Genomic DNA, 23682 nt, shown 5'->3' on the forward strand with positions numbered 1-23682 from the left:
TTCTCATCCTTTTGTGTACAGGTGTGTCGTTTTTCAGTTCGGAAGTTTAACCAAAGTCTTGTCATGAGCTTCAAACTCAAATATTGATGTGTTGTGAGACTTTTACAGTCTCGCTGCGTCCCTGTGCGTCCATTTGCAAGCCGTCGTATCTGCCAAAGCAGAGATGGGTTGCGTTCCAGAAAGCTGTTTTAATAAATGCTGAGTAGAGTTTGCACAACATGAGCAACACACCTTATACTGTTTTCTTTTTATAGTTTTTTTTTTTTTTTTTTAGACGACACAAAAAGCAAAACAGGAAGAAAAAAGGCCAGGGTTTTTCTCTGTATATCAAAAACTATACAACTCTGTTCTCTCCCCTTATCCTCCACAGTGGCATGAAAACAGACACAATTACTGATAGTACTTCAAGGACATTGTCACTCATAGAGCTACACACACGTGCACACACACATTCGCACACTCTCAAATCAAACCCTTGTTATTTTACATGCAAACAAAAACAATAAAAAAAACTCACAAAATAAAATGAAACTTTCAGAAAAAAGTACATTATCGGCTGGAGCAGGGCTTCTGGATTATATTACATTCTTCTTATTGTCTCTTTTTATGCTGTTGAATCATTCATAGTTAATCCAGCATATCTGCCGGACGGCCACAAGCGCAGGGTGCCTAATAGTCTGTCAACTTTGTTGTGACGTCCCAGACGCTTGGGGATGGATTTGTCGTTTCTGTGTCTGAAGGACACCCCACAGGAGAGGAGTGGTTAGAGCAGGAGCAGAAGAAGGAGGAGGAGGAGGAGGAGGAAGACAAAGAGGAAGAGTGGGAAGAATTCTGTTCGTGGCGAGTGAGGCCCGGGGTTCCTGTTGATGATGGACAGCAGCAACTGGAGAGAAAAAAAAAAGAAAGAAAGAAAGTGGGGGCTGCATCAGTCACGGTGGTTTTGAATATAAACAATTCCTGCTTGGCATTCACTTCTGACCCAACAAGCTTGACGGAACATTCGACTCATCTGCTAAACAAAACCCAGAGCCAGAGCGTCCAGAGCCGGCCTGCGGGGGGAAAAAACACGGACGGCACGGCACCAGCGTATCGGCTTTTCGTGTGCCACATGCTGCTGTGTGTACACGATACACGAAACATGCCCTTGACTTGTTGGCACACATCAAGGAAGTGCAATCGACATTTAATGAGCATGTGTGTTTGATGACTGCTCTGTGTACAGCCCCAGGCCACGGCACCGGAACTCATTTTTAAATCAATCTGTCGTAAAGACGTTAATGTTCCGCAGGCGGGAATATTGATTAATTATAGTTTGCTAAGTGTCAACATTTATCATAAAGTTTCATGTTTACAAAATATGTAGCACATTTTACACTATAAAAAATGTATTTGTCTTCTTTCTTTGAATGTTTTAGGTCAGAATTCAGAACACAGAATTATTTTTCTAGGGTAAAAAATTAGTTTTGAAAAGTGAACTATATATTAAAAGTTACCATTTAGTAGCCAATACACAGAAAAGGATTAGGATTTTTTTACAGTGTCCTGTTTAATGTCTTTAATGTCTTTTTCTTTTTAAATGTTACAATTTAAATATATTTTATAGTGCCTTGTAGAGGTTTATACATGTTGGTCAGAATACTTAAAATGCACTTACTACTATAGTTTTTGTTTTTACATTGACAATAATCTTCTCTAATAATCTTCTCTGGACAAATGATTATTTGATGCATGGTCACTTTTCTTAACTCTTAAGGATCAGTTTTGTTGACATGGATTTATTAAAAATATGAATCATGATGAGAATAATCACTAGCTTCAGCCCTGTTAAACAACTCAGCACACTAGAGCCTCCAAATTGTCCATAAAATTAAATAAGCATTTTATAATGTTACGGCTCCCATTGAGAAATCATATGAAACTGTATTAGTTTAATAGTAGCCAATTAACTGGTAACAAAGTGTTTTAATTAATGCTGTTAATGCTAGATTGAACTTTATGTAAGGGGCAACTTGCAGAGTCAGCAAAACCATGGCCATCTGTTAATAGGTGTGCATAAATTATGATGTTAAACTTAGAAAATTGAAAAAAAAAAGTGTGGCTCCTAGTAAGTGTCTCCAAGCTCTACTGGACTCTGTTTGTTTGACTTTGAGTCAGCCGCTGATGAATTCTTCTCATTAATATGCCAGAGGCATCGGGCCCGCAGCAGACTGATCACAGGGCGGTGCCTATTGATCTGCTCTGGCTGCCTGAGATGGCGTAACCTGCGTGTTAATTAACACAGTTTGTGGAGCTGATGGGCCTGTGATAGGGGGGTCTAATGACTTTTCTATGTATTCTGTTTATATACATGCTTGAAATTAGACACACACACTACAATAGTTAAGGGAGCCTTAATTGGATTTACAGAATAATGACAAAAGAAGTTACAAAATGAGTATTGATCCTCACCTTGATGATGGCTTGAACAGTCCTCTGTGTATTTTCTTGTTTTGCCGATGATTGCGGCTCTTCATGCCATAAATTCCTTCATCTTTGCGTCCAAAACTAATTCCGCTGGTCCTAACGGGTGTCCATCAGAGGTGGTTGAGGAAGAGTTAAGTTGGTCCTGCAGTGATGGGGACAGGGTTGGTAGCTTTGATTCCAAAGGGGGAGATGAATGGAAGAATCCAAAATTGTGTATTTATCGAAGGTGTAGGTGGGCATTTGTGGGAAGACAGGGGAGTGGGAAGGCTCCTCTGGAAGATCAAACACATTCTCAGCAAACGTCCTGAGGGCAACAAAATACAGCGTCCTGGGAGACAAACAAGGCCAGAACAGAGCAAAAACACAAAAAAGCTCCATAAAAATAAGCCTTCCCTGCAATGCCGTCTCCATCTCCCCTCACCCTACCCAGAATTCAACCCTCAACCTCTCAGAGTATCATTGTTTATATCTGATGGTTAGGATCCTCCATCTTGTCTGGGAGATATCAAACAGATCCAGCTGAGAGAGAGAGAGAACAATGGTGGCCGGGGCAGCCTGTGAGTCCCACAGAAACAATTCATGTACAATAAACACAGTCACAGGAAATGAAAAAAATCTGCTCCACGAATTATTCCAGAAAGAAAGTTCCAGAAACAACACTCTGCTCAAAAGGAGGAAGAAAGGTACGATTCCCTCCCTTCTGTTGCTTTTCCTTCCAGAACCATTAAAGGCACTCCAGATTGGCCTCTCGGAAGCACTTTTCCAGCCGTCCCTCCATCTATCCATCCAAAAATGCTGCAGACAGAAGTGTCCCATTCTCCAAAACAACAAAAAGGGCAAGGTAAAGGTCTGATTTTTGAAAAAAAAAGTGCCATTTTCACCACTTTTTTTCTTCTTCATCGACGTCGTCTTTTCTTTTAGATCCAATTTAAAGTGCACGGATGAGGTAAACTATTTCTTCATAGTTTATTTGTCTCTTTTTTTAATATTTAATCTTTTTTGTTATTTATGTATTTTTTCATAAGAAACCAAGTCGCTCTGCTTCCTTTTTTCCCCGCCGTTGGAAACTCTCAGACGGGAACCATTCTGCCTTGCATCTGTTGCATTTGGGAGAGCATTCCCTGGACGCTGGTCAGGATCTTGTTCTGGTGTGCTGCTGAGGAGATGCCTATGCGGGCCATGTCCCTGAAAAAAAAGGGAAAGAGGGGAAAGGAGACATTTTTAGGATGGAGGACAACAATAACAAACACATGAAGGCCTGATCCACATGATGAATTTTACAGCCTTCACTGGAAACTATCCTGACAGTTTAACTGCTGTATGAGGAATATTACCCGCCAACACAGCAATCCGAATTCTGTAATCTTAACACTCGAAAGATGAAAGGAGTTACAGGCAAGTGACTGGAACACATTTCGCATGTGCATTCTTCGCAAAAGATGTTGCGACAAATATTGATTTATGCTAAATACAAGGCCAGAGCTGGCAGGTTAGCTAAACTCAGCTAAACATCTGGGAAGAAACGGCTACAGTAGCTGTGCTAATTTCAGATTAGCTAATCCTAGTACGATGATTTATGCATTTATGTTTGTGTATGAATTAATCGTTAATCCTCCTTTTTTATACAAAATTTGGGATGTTAATGGGCAAATATGTAGGCTAGCTGCTTTCCCCTATTTCTATCCTGTAAACTATGCTAATCTAAGCTAATTGGCTGCTTTAGATCTACTGTACAGATGTGAAAGGGATTAATCATCCCGCATTTCAACTCAATTTCATTCAAATTTTTTTGAAGCCATGTTTAATAATCAATTTAATAAATGGAATCGAGTAATATGTATTGTTATAATGAAGTTGTCGTTTGTAGAATAATCATGCTAGCTTCTCCTTCATACTCACTCCTGTGTCATGTGGACCACAGCCTCTGGAGTGGTGTAGCCAGCAGCGGTGAAGTTGTCGCTGTATCTTTCCATGCCAATGGCCTGCAGCCAGTCCTCCACTGTGCCCACAGCCGAGGACGCCTCGGGGCTCCCTGGCTCCAGCAGGGTGGTGTTGGGCCTGAAGTTGGCGGGAGAAAGAAATGGAGAATAGAGATCATGAAATGTATACTCTTTGGTCTCACAGACTTTGTCTCAGTTTGATTGTATGCAAATCCTAACCAAAATGAGTGTAAATAGATGATAAAGTGGGATCGACCTGGAGCATAATGATGTGCATTCTGCAAAGCAGCATTATGGGAAATAACTCCGTATAACATGGTTTCAAAAAGGCATGACAATTACACCTTGGATGATGACAGTGGTTGTAAAAAGCACCATTTCTCTTTAGCCTCTCCTCTTGATTTAATCAGCACATCTCAGGTTCATTGCTGTGTCCCTGTTTTGTAGGGCCTACCAGAAACGGAGCCAAATCAAACACAGTTCCTCATCGGTGTGACCGACACAGTGTGTTAATCCTTATTTTACAGAAAGCACACATGGGTGAATTTTACAGCATGGTGGAGTCCCGCTTCACATTCAGATATTCACCTCCTTTTTTTTAATACTCCTTTCCTTTTCTGTTGTGCTGTCGCCCATGAAACGTTTACACAGGGCCGGTGAGTCGGCGGCAGTCTCGTCCTGCTCTGGTGACTTTCTCGTGCTTTCACACCCTCAGTCTATCTTTCTCATTCTAAGAAGGATGAAGAGCTGAACTCCTGGCTCGTTATTAAGCCATCTGTGTACATTATGCACAGGGATAACTTTTCGCACATAGGCATATAGGGCAGTTCTGTTCATTTCTCCACAAGGACTCCCCTCTCACTCTCGCCATGTGAGTGTGTGTTTGTGTGTGACAGGCTCGCATGTGCTCACACACTCGTTAAAGTCAAACAGACTCCTGCCGGACTGTGTGCAGTCTGTAAACACACATAGGTCATTCTTAACACGTTTAGCCGCTCTAAAGTAATGGTGTCGGAGTTGTAGGGTCATGTTTGTTTTTAACTCGGCGTTAAATCGTAATTCCCCCCTCTGTTACAGCGGCCACATTCCTGAGTGGACACTGGCCATTAAAGTTAGTTTGCAGAGAAATACATTACGCAGGGTGCTGAGGAGTGCCACACACTGCTGGTAGATAATGTGTAATAGGGAATGTAAATACAGCAGAAAGCCTTTTAATCACAATGGACTTATTTTTTTAGCTTAATATGCAAATAAGTAAATCTAAAATACCACTAATGCAAAGATAAAACTTAAATGTCTTCAAAAATGACAATAATCATCAAATTAACATGAGCTGGAATAGTAGTTTTTTGTTAATCCAGTATGCCTACTTTCCATTAAGTTACATATAATCCTCATTTTTTTGTCTTCTGGGACTATAGATGGATGCATATGTAGGCATAATATTGGGGATTGGTGTCGACATCATAGTTGCTGGACAACCCCTCTACCACCTGTGTTGCAGCATACATGTGTGAGTCCTGCCCTCTTACCTGACAGTGGTCTCTCCCCCAGTCCTCTTCAGTGTGTTAGGGTTGCGGATCAGCTTGTCCAGCATGTTGACGATCTGTCCAAACTTCGGTCGGTCGGCTCTCTCTCTCTGCCAGCAGTCCAGCATGAGCTGGTGGAGTGCCACAGGGCAGTCCATGGGCGGGGGCAGCCGGTAGCCCTCATCAATAGCCTTGATCACCTAGAGAGTGAAGATTACGGCTGCTGTAAATCACCTTGTTTCTGAGTTTGAGCTTATACACGTGACTTAATTTGCAATTATCTAATTTTAGGCACCTACGCAAGATATTTGGTTACTCATACATTAAATTCGTTGTCATTATTAGAGGAAGTGCAAATGTGTACTCAGTGTGTAATGAGGACAGGGAATATGCTGCTGCTGTTTTATCACCTCTGCGGGTAATTTGATTATAACTAAGCTAAATGATGAAGCATTCTTTTAAAACTGTTTGACAGTGCACTGCTTTAATATCACACCTTAATTTAGGTAGCATTCATGATTTGCATATGATTACATTTGCTAACACTTACGTCTTGGTTACTCATGTCCCAGTATGGACGCTCGCCATATGACATCACTTCCCACATTACGATGCCGTAGCTCCACACATCGCTGGCTGAGGTGAACTTCCTGTAGGCGATGGCCTCTGGGGCCGTCCAGCGGATGGGGATCTTCCCTCCCTGTAATTGAAATTCGGGTTGATTAATAAAACCTGACAAGCAAGGTGACAGACCAACTCACATACACACACACACTCACCCTGGTGGTGTACGCAGCCTCAGGGTCGTCCTCCAGGACTCTGGACATGCCGAAGTCAGACACTTTGCACACCAGGTTGCTGTTGACCAGGATGTTGCGAGCGGCCAGGTCGCGGTGGACGTAGCTCATGTCTGACAGGTACTTCATGCCTGACGCGATGCCACGCAGGATGCCGACCAGCTGGATGACGGTGAAGCGGCCGTCGTTCTTCTTCAAATGGAAAAAAAAGTTGTTATTTGGGATTCTAAGGATAACGTTTCTAAAGCCTGAGCTGCAGTGAACCTGAGAAAACACCAAGGTGAAACCTCCTTGTTGGAAAAACAGTGAGTCGATCAAGGAGGGGATCAAGATTAGGGGCGAATGTTTGTGAACCGACGCTTGTAATTTCAGCGGATGACATTACACAGATAAGATGGGGATCAGCGTCCTACGGTTGTGTCGCACACAGAAACACACAACATGCACAGACAGAAACGCATGACTGACCCTCAGGAATGCATCCAGCGATCCGTTTTCCATGTACTCCGTGATAATCATCACTGGCTTACCTAGAAAGAAAGAGAGAAAGAGAGTGAGAGAATGAAAGGCAGATGATTATGGAGGTAAACGATGCACATCACAGCTCCACGCAGCAGGGGAGGGTTCTCCAGGGATATCCGTGTATGTGTGTGTTAGGCCATCCATCTCTGTCCTGAAGTGATTTAATTAGCTCAGTGTTACGGTTGCCCTGACGTCTCCCTTCTTCTTTCCCTGCACATGCACAGGCATCACTGAAACAACACACCACTATGCACACACACACACACACCAGCTTGTGTTTATGCAAATATGAAGTGACATTATCCAAAGTCTGCATTATCCAAAGTCTCATCACCCAGAATCCCTCTGACTCGCTATTTATGTCATTCACTGTCCCTTTGCCCTCTTTCTCCTCGGCCAACTTTTCACGAATCTGTCACTCTCCTGCTAGCTCCTCTCTGTTGCTCATACTCTCTCGCTCTCTTTCTCACCCACTCCCTCCCCGAGCCCTGCCACTCCTCTCTGGCCTTTGTCACCCCGTCCCTCTGCCTTCCCTTCTCTGTCTCTCTCTTGGGGGAGCGTCTGTGTCTTTATCTGAGCTGGGACAGGCGGCAGGGAGGGTGGACGTTCCCTGGTGGTTCTCTGTCTGTCTTTGTCTCTAAGGATGAAGTGGGCATGAGGAGAGGAGAAGAGAAGAGAGGAAAGAGAGAGAGAGAGAGAGAGAGAGAGGAACAGAGGAATCGAAGGGCGGCATGCTTGTTTTTGTCCCAAAACGTCTGCAAGCTGGTGTCTAACCAGCCATAGCAACAACACATGCCCGAAAAATGCTGCCACAGATTCCTCCTAGGACACTTCTTTGTGTTCTATTTCAAGTGGCACAGTTAAGGTGGACTTATTGCTTTGAGGAGAAGTGCTGACTTAAACCTGCTGCCGTGAAGAGAGGCAGTGTGAGATCTCTCATGTAAGCAGCCGGAGAGCCAGTTGAGCAGTTGGCAGCTGAGGTCTAGAAGGTGAAGTTCCTCAACTCTACTCCGCAGCAGGCCCCCTCGCCATGCCAAGAGGCCGTCAGTCACAGCCTCACCCGCCGTGTGATTGGCACTCCATTAATTACAGGGCGCTCCGGCGATGCCCCAAAAAAGAGGAAGTGGAGCTAAAGTTGGGGGAGATTTAGGAGGGGGCACTCTTTGTCAGCCATCTTTGTTCCCTTTGTTGCGCGCCTCTGCCCCGGGGCCGTTGGTGATTGACAGCTTTGCAATCAAGTCTGAGGAGCGTCTGACCTGCGACCTTAAACTCTCGCCTTCCCAGCCCCGCCCTCTTCCTTCCAGCCCATTTGCATGCTAATTCCTTGTTTACTGAATACGCCCTGCCGCCTTTGGCAATGAACTCTGGGCAAGGGCCCCATCAGTGGGGCCGATTATCACCTGCCAACAAAACAGGGGAGATGGGGAAAAAACGCAACAGGGGGACAATATTGGGGAGCATTGGGCAAATGTCCCCCGGAGGCCCTGGCGTTTGCAGCAAATAATGATCCAGCTTTTAAAAGCAGATCTTTTTTAAATTAGCACGCTCTTACTTTATGTAAATCAGCCGTTAAACATATCACGTCTGATTTCAGGCTCTAATGGAGGCTGGATTTTAATTACACACTAACATGATAGAAACGTTAAGCGTATACAGGCTTCAAGACGGTGGACCCGAGCCAGCAGTCTTCAGCAAGAGATTTTTGCACATTTATGTATTTTAGTGCCTATTTGGAGTTCCTCCATAATTAATAAGGCTTAATTGGCTCTGTTGGACATGCCAGCAAACTGAGGCCAGATTGAGAATTCCTTTTAACTTGATTGTAATGGAGAGAGGAGTGCAATTCAAATAATGGATTTTTAATAGATTCCACTGACACACTCAAGTGTGAAGGACTAATTTGCCCAAAACCTTGTGTCAAGCTCTCAAAAATAAGAGTGGAAGGAGGTGGAGTGGGAGTTATCAGATGCCCTTCTTGCTTCGGCTCGGCATCTTTCTCTTCTTCATGTCGGCTCCTGTCACCACGGCGTAGCTCATCTGCTGCTCCTTCATCTCTCTCCTTCTGTCCCGCTCTGTCTCTTTCTCTTTCAGCCTCCGGTTCAGTAGCTCTACCACCCTCTGCTTTTTCCTCTCTGTTGTTCTCTGTCTTTCTTCGTATCCATCAGCTCCCCCCCTCCCTCACCCCTGTCTCTTCCTCTCCGCATCTCTATTTGCACCTTTCTCTTGGCTGTTGCTCGTCTCTGATTTCTCTTACTTCTTCCTGTCCATCTGTCCGCCTTTTTTCCTTGTCTCCCTCGCTCTATCTCTGTGAGGTCTGAGAGGTCATTCTCCCTCGGTGAGAGGTGTGATAGGTGATAAGCAATTCTGCCTGTGCTGCTGTTCACTTTCGGCTCTGGCTAGGCTAAGTGTAGGCTAAGTGTGTGTGTATGTGTGTGTGAGGGCGGTGTGTACAACAGTGAGAAAGAGTCGGTGTTATCTCCCACAAGATAGGGCCAGGCTGTTGTGTCATGACACATTAAGGCACTTCATCCATCTAACTCGAGCAGAGGCTGGCCATCAGCTACGGTAACACTCACGCACACATGCATGCAATCAAAGGTACGCAGAAGCCGGCATCTGCTGACAAGATATTTGCACACACACGCACACACACATACCTATAGCCTAACAAAAAACATGGGGAGAAGGTGTAAACGCAGACAGAGGAGAGAGAGCGCCAAGGGCAGAGACAGGGAGATTTGGCCGGTGTTTTGTGGCCATGCAGCAGCAGATAGAGCAGGGATAGGGTATCACTCCCTAACCCCAAACACATTTACAGCTGACACCATGATTAATGAGGCTGGTGCTGTGCTACAGGGCCTGTTCCTAGACCCATTAGACCCCCTCCCCCTTGCCCCTACCTCCCAACTGCCCAGCTACCTCCACCACTGCCTCCCTTTCCCACTTACACCAGACCCCTTCCATCTGGACAGGATCCACCTGGGGATACCCTGGATGGCACGTCCGGACGACACACATTAGACGCATTAATACACACATGCACCTTCGGTTGGTAAAGATTGGTTTCTCCCTACGCTAACCTTTTTCCAAAGTCATCCAAAACCACAGATGTAGTTTGTAATGATTTATTGTTAAGGCAGACAGCAGAAATGAATGCCCTTTTCTCTGTTATTAGAATATAAATGTGTGTGTAAATGGAGTTTGTGAGTGTCATTCCAATTTCCCGTAGCAATTTCACGTCACAATAATATTACCCTAATCTGATAAACATTTCTCTAACAAAATCGCATGCTTGACTTACATTTGGTGACCACACCCTCCAGGTGGATGATGTTGGGGTGGTCGAACTGGCCCATGATGCTGGCTTCGGAGAGGAAGTCCCTCCTCTGCTTGTCCGTGTAGCCGGCTTTTAGCGTCTTGATTGCGACGCAGATCTCCCTCTTGCCGGGCATCTTCAGACGGCCGCTGCACACCTCGCCAAACTCCCCTAAAAAAAAAAAAAGACAGAGTGTTGAAAATGATGATACATAAGCATGGCTGACTATAAATCTAATCAAAACCTGTGTGCACCGGTGTGTGTGTAGGATAGAAGGGCTCTACTTTAAACATTGATCAGGGTCTCTAATCTCTTACCCCCCCTCCCTCATCTACTGAAGCAGAGAGAGAGAGAGAGGGGGAAATGGATATTGATTGGTTCTCTTTATTATTTTGTCATTGGATGACTTTTCTCTGGCCACAGGAATAGCATGGACAACATATTTAGCCTCTCCTGGTTTTTTTTTTACTTGTTGACCTCTCTGAATGTTATTGTGCAGGAGAACAAAAGGGTTTTGTTCATAAGGAGTGCACACGACAGCAGGCACAAACACTAAAAAATCATGCTGACAGCAGAGAATTTGCATAAAATAGACACCAAGTATTCCATTAGATAGATGTTTTTGTCTAAATCTGCTTCATCTCGCATTAAAGACAAACAATCTTCCTCACCGATGCCGATAACTTTCTCAATCTTGATACAAGAGGCGTCGATCTCCTTGGCGAACTCGCGGACGGCTTGGTTTGGGTCCTCATAGGTAAAGGGGTCAACATATATCCTCACTCCTAAGGAAAGAAGTTTGTAAAAAAAAAAAAAGGAAGGAAGGAAGCAAAAAAACAAAGAAGAGTTAAAAAAATGAAGGTTAATTCATTCCAGCTACTACTCTCCATGTGTTCTTTATTTCCATCATGCTGCAGGCTACTCCGTCTTCCTCTGTGGATCCTCTCCTCCTCCTCCTCCTGCTGCTTTCTTTCTCCATACTTCACCCTGACTCCATTGCTTTTCAAGTCACTGTGGCTGACTCCAATGAAGATGGAGCTCATTAACTTGAAATTTTTGCGGCACACACATAACAATGCTGATGACTTGATAATGAGGTGTTTGGGGCATGTTGGGATGCAAGTACATTAACTTCTAAATAGTTTGTGTTTCTCTCCCCATTTTATGGCCCTCATTTGTGGTTTCAAGTGCATGCACACCTGACAGCGCTAATGTTTTTCAATATCGGAGTGTGTAGGTGGAGCGTTAAGTAAATGAGGTACCTTGGTGTAAGTGCTTCTCTTCGTCGGAGTCCTGCTTGGCCTTGCTGTACTTACTCCTTCTGGGGGCAAAGAAAAGCAGGACGGTCAGTCACAGTTAAGATTTTCAAGTGTCTGATATCAGGGAGGTAAAGCATTAAATCCAGTACACTAATGGAGCACAAGTATCAGTTAATAATCATTAATTAAAATAAAACCGAGACTCTCACATTCATTCATTAAAATTAAGTGAAGAGGCCACACAATCACTGATTACTGATGAGACACTGATAAGTCTGGATGATTTTGAAAGATTTTCTACCATGTTTTGATGTACTTAGCTGTTATGCGTACACACTGTCTTAGCAACAGTGTCCAAGTTACAAAAAAATAAAAGGGAGGGGTAGGTGATGGCAGTAATACAACAGCAGGAGACCGGGACTCTGTCAAACCACTAATGTGCTTTTGAATACTAGCCTACTACTAAAATATCAGGGTAAAACATGTTACAAACTTCTTCCATCTGCAACAAACAACTGGTAACAACTTCATTTTCTGTGTTGCTATGGCAAATGTGAAAGATATTTGCACCAAATCTAAAATTTGATCAGTACTGTCATTTACCTGGTGAGGATGCCAGACAAATGTCTTTAAAATACAGACAAGTCTATGACAAGGTCAGCCTAGCTTAGCATAGCTTAGCATAAAAGCTGGAAATAAGGGAAAAGGTTAAAAACTGAAATAATTTCAACCACCTGTTGAAATCACCAGTTAGATTCACTTGTGAATTTAGGTTATTATATTTAAATGAAAAAAATCCCTTGCTGAACCAGCTATGGCTACAATGACCTTCATCATCATTCAATACAAAATCATATGAAGTGTGTTTTCCTTTAAATGTACTTTGCTGGTAATGGGTTTAACTTATTTATTTCAAAGTAAAGTATCTTCTTATGTTGAAGGTTTCTGAAGGGCACTGATCATACGACAACAACATGGAGTAGAAACGTCAGGCGGGTACAAAAGCTCTAAATCAATCCCAGAAAAGATGCACTTAAATCCCCCTCTGAATCCTTCAGACAGCCTGACACCTGTGCTTATATTGATGTGTTAGGTCAGTGGTGGAAATGACCAGATGTGTGAGACATTGTCCTCCTCTGTGGTTGTGTAATGATGGTAAACGGCGACGTGATTACAATCCCTCCCCACAATCACAGGAAGGCCGCGGCAGCACAATGACAGTGGCCGTCACATGCATATAAAAAAGGCTGGAGACAACCACCTGCTTGGCTGGATAGAGGCAATCACATGGAAACAAGAGGACACACACACAATCAACAGTCCCTTTCACTTCACATCATTGTCAACAACACACATACAATGAAGAGCTAGGAACCAACACACAAGCCATTAACAGTCCCTTCCCCCACTGCCACCAACCATGCAACTTTTTTTTTTACATAAGGATGTGTCTCTCTCACACACACACACACACACAGGAGAGTGTGGTTAACACCCTGAGGTGAGGCAGCCCCATCTGCATGTAATCCCATCTGTGTGACGGTGCTTTGTCCTGCTTGCTGGTTAACACCCTGAGATTGGGTCACTGCAAATCCACCTGATGCCTCTCTGTCTCACTCTCTCTATTCTATCTCCTACTTTTCATTGCTCGCTTATCTCATTGTCCACCCTCCCATCGCTCTCCCGTTTTTTTTTGGTTCTCTCTCTCTCTCTCTCTCTCTCTCTTTCCCATTCGCTTCACGGTGGTCAGCAAGGCGCAGCAGGGGAAAATAACTAGGAGCCAGGATTACAGCTGAGAGATAGAGGGAGAAGGGAGGTGGGGGGTGGGGATGTATGAGAGGACGGGGATGGATGCAGAGGACGGGGAGCGAGAGGTCGCTGATTGCATCTCTTCAGCTGTCTGAGCTGTCAATCACGTCTCCGGTGTGGCGAGTCATCACTCATCCGACGTGAGTGAGCTACACTAGCTGTCTGGCTGTGTGGCTGTGTGTGTGTGTGTGTGTGTGTATTTTTGAGTGACTTCTATCTCCTGACAGCTACTTTTCCTGGCACTAAGCAAGACATCCCTCATCTGGGAGGGAAGAGTGAGAGACAGAAAGCAGAAGGGACAGAGGCGTGGAGGGAGGGAGGGATGATGCTCACCTTCGACTGATGACGAAAGCACTGATGAGGATGATGAGGAGAACCACGCTCCCTACCACAGACACTAGCAACACCGTGGAGTTGGCCCCGTCACCGATAATGGGTGCTGGGACTGTGAAGGGAAAAAAAAGAAAAAGGAATAAGAAAGGGAGGAAGACAAAGTCAATATCATTACGCCTGATCGAGTCACCGCACTTCAAAGAGCCAGTGTACATACTGCGTTTGTCAAGCTAACTCATCTCCCTCTTGTCCTCTATCCACGCATGTACTGTTTGTTCCCTCTCCCTCCATTGTACAATTCTGCCCATAAAGTCTGCTGTTTGGCATGCTCCACTGACAGACAATGATGACCCATTAGGATGTGTGCTTGACCGTGTCATTATCATGCGCTGCCATCTCTATCTGCATGACAAAGGGGACACCTGTGCTTACAGTTCCTGCTGTAACCCCTGTGTCGTAACAAACAGCAAATATCATGTGGAGTTCACATCCACTTATACCTGAATTTAAAAAAAAGGACTTTAGGGAAGAATTGGTTTGATCTAGATACACTCTGTACACTGAAATATGACAACCTGGTAGTTTAAATGATTATTTTAAAAATGAATATATAATAATAATATTATATTAAATACTTATAGCACATAGAAATTAAGTAAAAAAATAAAAATATTAAATTAATTTGTGTTTTTTGTTGTTTTTTGTTTTTTACTTGTTGACTTTTTGACTTCTAATGTAATGCCTGGTAAAGCCACAATATGTATTAATTAAAAAAATCTTTTAAAATAAGACAATAACATAGAAATTAAATACATTCAGGTTTCAAAATAAAAGGGGAACAAAGAGTGTTTGCCCCCATTTATCCCCCCTTCCCGTAGCTTTAGGGTCATATTCTTCCTCTGTGTCTGTAAATGCACTGGTTATAACAGCAAGTCCAGAGACTTGTGTTTTTTGTGGCAGCACAATTCCATCAAATGAAAAATCTTTGGGATCTCTGCTCGGCTTAAAACAAAACAAAGTCTACATAACATTGTCATGACTTTCCTGCTGGCAGGTCAGAGGGGTTTGAGAGGCTAATTTGAAATTGAGATCAGAGTCTCCCCACACAGGCTCTGCTGTTATCATAGAGTTCACAGAGCTGCTTTAAACTCTGGAAACAGTGAACACTTGTTTTTTTTAGATTAATATTGATCAAACTTAAGTGTACTGACGAGAAACTAAATTCAGCAGCTTCCAACTCAAAATGCCAGAAATGGTATCATTCCTCAAAAAGCCATATAGTCTGAACCTTACCTGGCACATCTACTAAGACTCAAACTCATATACTTGAATAATGGAAGCTACTCCAGTTGCCAGTCAGGTCCTGGAGCACAATATCAATTTATCTTTTATAGATGACAGCTTATTTTGATTAATGACTCCACAATGAAAGAGACAAACTCGTAAAAGGTGCTATCATGGCAGGATTTTTCAGAAACAGGCGTGACAGAGCTGGCATCCAGCCTCTTTGGCTCTGCATGGCGCTGATATCATCAAGAAGAGCCTGAGCAGAGGTGATTGAACTCACCGGAGTTGGTCATGAACTCAAATGGGCCGCTGAAATCTCCATAGCCAGCCGCCGTGCGAGCACGCACGTGGAAAACGTAGGACGTGAGCGGGGTGAGGCCCTTGATGTCGGTGTTCCTCGAGGAGGTTTTTATGATGCGGTAGCTTCTTTCGTTCTGATCCTGAGGACAACAGACAAAAGAGACACGGATTACTTAAAGGCCTTTTCGCAAATTAGTTCTTCAACAAAAACTACATCTCCCACGACAACCCTCACCTTCTCGTAGTACTTGACTTCATACTCCAGGATGACCCCGTTGGCTCTGTCCGGTGGCTGCCAGGCCAGTGAAATGGTGTGTCTTGTGATATCCTTGGCCTGGATGGACGACACTGGAGAGGGAGCTGGTGAGATAAGAAGAGAAGAAAACAGTTTAGCCTGCTGCTTCCTCCATACTGTTTTCAGCCTTGGAGACACGGAGTCTGTTTTTGAAGCTGCTCTTCTAAAACCCCCAGACTCTCTGCTCCTTGTTGAGAAAGTCAAACAGCAGGCCAGGCCACAAGGCAATCACTTCCACTTGTATTTGAACTTGGCTTACATTCCAAATTGGAAACTTTGCGGCCACACAGATGAATTGCTTAAGCGTTTGTGATCATAGCAGGCGTCCATAAAACACTTCATTTTGTGTAGATTATCGGGTCACCCTGGGAAACTGCTACAAAGTCCATGGCAAAAGCACTAAATAAGCTCAACACCTTATGCCATTTTCTTTTTTTTTGTCAACAGGAGAGCAAATCAATTGGATTTCATTAAAGCTCCTGCGCGCGATCTTATCTCGAGTCCTTTCTGCTGCAGCTGATAATGAGGCCATATTTCAAGCAGCCGTGCTATCTCCGCTCAGACGCCTTTAACATGTGAAGGTTAAAGCACAGATAATGGCTTACGCCGGTTCCCCTCCCACAAGCTCGCTGCACAAATCAAACCTCTATCTTCAGGGACTGTGACAACACTTAAAATTGGGTCACACACACACACACACACACACAATCTCTGCTTTACAAAGAGAAATCCATAGGCGTTACACAGATAGTGATGTAAACAGAGAGGCGCTCATGTACAGCCTTGAGTTTTCACCAGGCGGGGAGATGTGAGACAAGCGCAGTCAACAAAAACAGTACATTCAAGCCCAGAGACAAACACATGTAGGACACCCGGGCACACATATCTACTATACTGACCCCCAGGTAGCCTTCATTTATGACATCTGCTCTAAGAAGTGAATCTTTGACCCCTGCTCCTCAGTGATTATACTGTAACCTTACTCGTTCCAGACCATCTGCCTTTTAAAAAATTACAGTTGGATGATTAATGAGGGGTCCGCGGTCCACCTATTATGATTGGATTATCTATGACATTATATACATTCTCATCACTTTAACGGAGGGCTCCAGGGAGCCTAGCCTCCAAGCTAAAGCTAACAAAACCCTGCTTTTAGCTGGGGATTGAGTTCAAACAGGCATGGAATTCAAGCACCAGCCATGGATTGAGTTTCAGCTGAGTTAGGAGGGGGCAGAGTGTGACGGCTGGGCGGAGTGGGAGGGGGGGTTGAGATGGAGATGGAGAAGGATGGGATTGCAGACATCTCTTGGTAAATAGATTAACCTAAGGTTGTGTCATCCTGTTGGCCTAATGTGTTACGTCTCTGTTGAACAATTAGACAGCAGCCATTTGTATCCCTCTGATCAATCTTAGCCAAGGCAGCGAGAGCCAATTTGAAGGCCCTCCTGGGGCCGACCGAGGACGATCCGACTCCAAGAGAGAAAAACCCCTGAGGGGGTCATGGGGCCTTCATTCCCCCAAAGGGTAATCCTCACATCCATCTTTTCCTCCAAAGATGACAGATATGGCATTTTAATCGTGTTCTCGCTTATTTTATTTTCCCCTCGACTGATGTAAGAATAAAGATGAGTGATTCTCCGAGAGGTGCCGTCTCTGGGTTCATTACATGACAGAGCAACCAAGCCACAAAACAAGTCATCAATCAAGGTCAAGTTTTATACCTTGTTAAATATAAATTCAGTCAGACGACTAAAAAGCAAACTGATACGGAGACAAATTTAAAATATTGTCACACCATGTGTGCATCCGCTGATGCAAGGCTAAACATGAGATCCCTAACGGAGAGATGTTTTACCTGAGGCTGCAATTTGGACAGACCACGCTAGACTTGCTGGCACCTCTGTGGATGAATTTAAATATGTGGGGCAGATCTGTAATTTCTTACTGCCTCCTGAATGTGTGGGCTTTAAAAAAAAAACGCAGGTGGAATAATAAGTGTTAGACGCAATGAATATTCAGATCTCATTTCAGAATCCAAAAAAAAAAAAAAAAAAACTCACAGCCTGAGACACACATACAACACACACAGCAACACAAAGGACCTCATTACACAAACAGAAAGATAGAAAGGCACATAGGAACACACCTAGTCCCATTATCTCACACAGACAGCGAAAAACTCAATCACACCACCCATGCATACATTATAATGAGTAAAAACTTGGCAGAGGCAGGGAGAATTCAAGGTTTTTTTTTTTTTTGGTTTGAAAAATCACCTTCCCGGTGGAGTTTGTGCAACGAGTTTGTCTTCCCAAGCATCACAAAGTATTCGTGCTGTGAGGAGCATCTGTGTTTGGCGCGAGATTTGCACGAGTATGTGGTCGATTACAGTTTGACATTAAAAGAAAAGAGAGAGAGAGAGAGAGAGACAGGGACGGGGGCTGTGGTGCACATGTGGTTGCCAGATTGGAGCCTGGTTGCCAGATTTGAGTCATTCAATTTCACTGCCGCCAAGGAAAAATAGCCGAGGTGGGAGCCGTTTTTCAGGGTGTCGAGAAAATGGCTCCTGCTTACAAGATCCCCACCTCCTCCTCTTCCTTCTCCTCCTTCTCCTCCTCCTCTTCTTTTCCCTATAGAGGCTGCTTCCACCTCCCCGAACACATTTCCACATGTACATTGGTCCGGTTTGCCAGAGAAATGGAAACACACACATGCATATGTGTAGTGACAGACGTGCCCACACATACAACCTCTCATGAACTAATTCACTTTTAGTTACCTAAGCCTGCCAAGTATTTTGTATCAAGACATAAACACCTCTCTCTCTGACACTTTTTTCTCTTTCACACACACACACACACACACACACTAAGTGCTTGATCCCATAAAGGGGGAGAAAACATCCATTTACAGCCAGGGGTCAGTTCAAAGCTTGGACATCCACCCCCCCCTCTCCTCCGTTTCCCCATGCAGTCCGGGTGAAAGGGTTACACCCCGGCTGATTTACGACGGTGGAATTGTGCATGGCGACACATGGAATCTGACCTCCTCATACACACACATGAAGCGCGCACCCAGTCACAGATGTGTACACATGCAATCAACATGTCTTCATTTTTTCAAGTCCGCGAACATTTATTTTCCCCATCTTCCATTTTCCTCTTACGCAAAAACACGCGAGCGCTCCTCCTTTCCAACCTGCCCACCTCAATTCTTCCCTCACTAGCCGAAATTTGAACTTTTATGGGAAGGATGTCTTTTCCACAGTGCTTATAAATCCTAATAAATCTATCATAATAAATGCGTAATCCATGTTGTCTGGATGAGGGGAGGCGATATAGAGAGAGGGACAGCCACAGATGACTGGCTGGATTACCAGCGGCTGAAACCAGAGCTTCCAAAGCCCCTACTGAGCATTAGCAGGAAGAAATCCAATCAGTCTGGAGCTATTCTCTTTAACACGCACGCACACACACACACATCATGAGAGATGTACTGAGACACACAGAGGACATTGTTTGAGAGACAAATGTAGATCATCCCCATTAAACAGTCTGTGTAACACATTTTCTTAATTTTAGCCACGCATGCAGTCAGGCCTGCACATTTGAAAACACACACACACTAATGGAGCTTCCAGCTGCAGCTTCATATAACTAATCCTAAGGAACAGTTGTGAAACATGCACCAGCGATGAGCCAAAGGCAACATCATCTGTATCTTACAACTTCAAGTCAGCAGATTAGCCCCAAGCAACCTCAGGGGGACATCGCAGCATGAGCCCGTGTGTCTACTCTGTCTTACATGTGTGCACTTTGAAGGTTCTGTGCAAAACCGTGCATCAGTATGACCGTACTGACAAGCGATTACGAGCCCTGAGCCTTGACTCCAGAGTGTGCTCCATTGCAGCTCCCACACCACATGCCTGTCTGGCAGAGATTCGCAGCTCTCCCACAGGCAACGCATCCATTCATACTGACCACGGCTGATAAATCAAGCCACTGTGTCCTTAAATTGCCAGTCCAAGCCCCATTCAAGATATTCACTTTTCCCATGGAAGGAAATTAGTGATAAAAAAGAAAACACAAAAAGGCACTTAGCTTGCCACCCAAGAGCTGGGCAGTAAAAGAAGACCAAGGTAATGATCGGCTATAATCGGAGCAGAGAAGGGAGGGACGAAACAGAAAGGACCGGGGTCGTAAAATCCATTTGCACAACAACCGGTTACAAAATGGCTAAATGACAAAACAACGGGAGGCTTTGAACGCACCCCATGTGCAGGAGGCTCTGAAGCTCTGATAGAGAGGCTATATTCATGGGTGCTCCAGGAGAATAATTACATGCACACACACACACACACACACACAATCTTGCATTGCAGCGTTTGTAATGAAGCCTCCACAGATCAATACAACTCATCTAATTCATTAGCTCTGGAGCTAAATATAGCACATTGCTCCTATCTTCAGCTTAGGCTTCTCATGCCTAATTATGCAAAACTCCAGTGAAATATTGCAGAAAATCATTTCCCACTGCAGAACCCATCCTCCTCCTCAGTAATCACCCAGCCTTCACCCAAATTATTCACAACTTTAATAAACATGTTTTGACATGCAGATTGCCCCCCAAAAATGTATTTGAGGCGTTCAAGAACCTGCGCATCAAACATGAGGAAGCGCACTCAAATACCAACGCACTAACAGGCAAGTCGAGAGCGGAGTTAGATTTTTGTGATCTGTGAGAAAGTTTCCCCAAGGAGATTCCCCAGAGTGGAGTTACATAAGCGAACATGAGGAGATTTTCTAATATATGGAAATAAGTGATTAAACTCCCGTTTCCAAGGGGAAGAAAGAAGTTTAATCCATGGTAAAGTCGAGTCAAATTATTTCTGACTCGCTGTAGTTACTTTGTTTCCTTCTTAGTTTCATATGCTGTGTATGCATTGAAAATATGTCAATGGATTCTTATAATTAACCCCTACAAGCCAATCAGGAATCATGTAGTTTGCCCATTGAAACCCTGCACACTCCTTCCCATCCAATCAAAATCCCCCATTCACTCAAATCAGCTGTGGTTCTTCTTACCAGCCTGATTGGTGGTGACGGTCACCGACACAGCCTGCTCCGGGCCAGGACTCTGAGGGGACACTCCGTTCACCGCCCACACCTCGAAGGTGTAGTTTGTGTGTGCCTGCAGCTCATTGATGGACACCCTGGTTCCCTTCAGGCTCAGCTGCTGGGGGCTGAAGTGTATGCCGTTGCCGCAGGCTTGACAGCGTCGACCATCGGGCCCACAGCGCTTACAAACCACGTTGTATGTCAGATCCTGGCGCCCACCAGAACTCCGGGGTGGGCTCCACTCTAGGTTTACAGAAGTCTCGTTCACATTGGAGATGAGATGGAGCGGAGCTGTTGGAGGGCCTGTAGAGACAGAGATGATGTTGTTAGCAGGGGTGTTTAAAATGAACAGCAATGTTCCACATGCTAATCAGGTTGAGAGTTACAATAAAACCCACTTGTGGTTAAGGTTTGAAAGTGGACCAGACAGAGACCGCTGCTGTGTTATGGTGGACACTTTAAAAAGCTGAGCATCCGGTGGCTGTGGTGATTGATTCTTTCTTTATATATGTACAAAGATGTAAACATATAATTGACTGGGCTGGCCCTTTATTGGGAGCTGAGGCTTCTTGAATTCCCTTTTAATGTTCTGTCCATTACAGCACAGGAGGATCTGGTTTCACCTCAGTTAATTCAGTATGTTAACCGAAATCCAATAGGCCAGCAGAGCTCTTTCAGATTCATGTGTCGGATCAGCTGGAAGGTGGCGGAGTGCCCGATCCTGCTGCTAACAGTGGGGCTTAATGGCACCCATTTCAAACCTTTAGACAAAAGTTTGCTTTGGACAGAGTTATAAAGTTCCTGCTTTGATGTCTGGCTGGTTTTATATGTGAGCAGCTCTGCAGATACGTGACACAAACTCCCTGCTGCATCAATCCCAATTTACATGTCAGCTCTGTTGTAATTAATGTGTTTTTTTGCCTTGCTTTCAAACATAAGCGGCGGTAATTGACTTAACTCTCCCTTTCTCTCTCCCTTTCTCTCTCTCTCTCTCTCTCTGTTTTCCCCGTCTCACCCGAGCTCTCTCTCTGACTAATGAAGCGCACGCGAGCGAGCTGGGGGGATCGATGCAGGGTGAAATATGAAAGCCGGTTCGTCCACAGACGAATCATTTCACAACGGAAATTAATTATCAGTGTTATTTTTGGAGGAGCAGAGTGGCAATGAGTGATTTCACAGAGACACAGAGAGCAGCAGAGGGGACAGTGTGTAGGAGTGTGTGTGCACCCTTTTGTGGGCCATATTAATGGAGAAGAGGAAGTAAAAATCCTAACCGTGACGCATGCACCTTTACGATGCTGTATGGACTGGACTCATGTTAGTCTGGCAGATAGTAGTGGTGAATAAAAGGGAAGCAGAGGCTGATGGGAATGAAACAGAGACGGACAGATGGAGAAGACAAACACCGTCTGTTCATCCAGAAAGGAGAAAACCACTGATTTAGTATGGAAGGTCTGTATGGATGGATGGATGAAGGAAGGGAGAGGCTTTGAGATAAAATTAGGTAAAGTAGACATGTTTAATATTAGAATCACTCAGCTTCCTCTTTCCAACTGCAAAATCTATTAATAAAACCCCATTAAAAATGAAGATAAAACACTCCCGCTCCCCGTCTCCTGCTTTCACCCTCAATTCCTCCCGTGCTCTTTCACCTCATTTCCCTCGTCTGCTCTGCAGACAATGGGAAAAAGTTACAGATGGGCTTTCTAAATTAAGGTGCCCACACAAACTGTCATAATGGCAGTGTCTTATTTCAGTTAGTGCTCTGGGTTTAACTACCTCCCCTTTTTTCCCCTTACACTAATGGTGTCTGAGATACAAGGCTGTTATCAGGTCTGCAGGCATCATAAACCTTGGAGGACAAAGGTGACAGGCTTTAGCAATAGAGGATTTTGAGTTAAAGCAAATATTTTAAGTAAATATAGATGCTATATTCATATTAAAATGCTGATTATAAAGCTGCAGACAGCCAATAAAATGGCTTATATCTTGCCAGGAAAGCATACATACCTTGGCTTAGCATTAGCTCTATTAGCTTAGCATGAAGACAGATATCACAAAACTTTACACTGCTTTGTGCTAATCAAATAGGATATCATGCGTTAATCATATAGCCACGATCATTGTTTCCCACTACTGTCAACCTTTATGCTAAGCTAAGCTAATTGTGTCTTAGCTTCAGCTTGCCAGTGATCTTAGACACACAGGGGCATGAGTGGTGTCATTCTTCTCTGTATTATCATCAAAAAGATATAAATGTGTGCCACAGGTTTGTGTGTGTGTGTGTGTGCAATCACCTCACAACCATTATTTTGTTTTTTGTTGCTACGATGTGGTAACACGGCTGTATAACTTTATGGCTGTATAAAGTCTTAAACACATTCCACCACATCAGTATTCCTGCCTGCATTCCGCACACACACACTACCTTTGGCTGTACCTGTCGCTCTCCCAGAATGCACCACTGGGAGCAGGGGAGTGTGGGAGAGCCGTCGGCTGTGACTGACACACGGTAATTAATCCTGGGAGAGAGAACGGCGGGGGGAGACGGGTGCGCGACGCTTGCACAACCTTCATACAACGTTAGCTCAACATGGCCTTAAAATTCATGCTCCTTATGGAAGGGATCCACGGGGAGACTGAGAAAGTTTCGCCTAAATAAAGTTGGTGATTTCTGTTCCCCTCCTCTTTCTTTCCGTTCGTTTATGGCCTCGC

At 44.3% G+C, this 23682-nt stretch overlaps 1 protein-coding gene across 2 annotated transcripts in view; it reads right to left on the minus strand.

The window, feature by feature from the left end:
* Window positions 1-207: 207 nt before the first annotated feature.
* epha4l (eph receptor A4, like) overlaps window positions 208-23682 on the minus strand; it is a 48520-nt gene continuing 25045 nt past the window's right edge. The window contains exons 5-18 of one of the 2 annotated variants that reach the window (XM_028418872.1): window positions 20935-21270; window positions 15791-15915; window positions 15536-15695; window positions 13969-14080; window positions 11830-11885; window positions 11239-11352; window positions 10553-10738; window positions 7198-7259; window positions 6712-6921; window positions 6483-6632; window positions 5936-6132; window positions 4363-4521; window positions 2449-3648; window positions 208-883 (exon numbers count right to left, since the gene is read on the minus strand). In XM_028418872.1, coding sequence (XP_028274673.1) covers window positions 3534-3648; window positions 4363-4521; window positions 5936-6132; window positions 6483-6632; window positions 6712-6921; window positions 7198-7259; window positions 10553-10738; window positions 11239-11352; window positions 11830-11885; window positions 13969-14080; window positions 15536-15695; window positions 15791-15915; window positions 20935-21270 — 1982 coding nt within the window. In that variant the 3' untranslated portion in view covers window positions 208-883; window positions 2449-3533. Of the gene's footprint in view, window positions 884-2448; window positions 3649-4362; window positions 4522-5935; window positions 6133-6482; window positions 6633-6711; window positions 6922-7197; window positions 7260-10552; window positions 10739-11238; window positions 11353-11829; window positions 11889-13968; window positions 14081-15535; window positions 15696-15790; window positions 15916-20934; window positions 21271-23682 lie in introns of both variants that reach the window. The other variant, XM_028418871.1, reaches the window with a different exon arrangement.

Source organism: Parambassis ranga, chromosome 13, assembly GCF_900634625.1.
Source record: "Parambassis ranga chromosome 13, fParRan2.1, whole genome shotgun sequence".
Taxonomy (NCBI): Eukaryota; Metazoa; Chordata; class Actinopteri; family Ambassidae; genus Parambassis; species Parambassis ranga.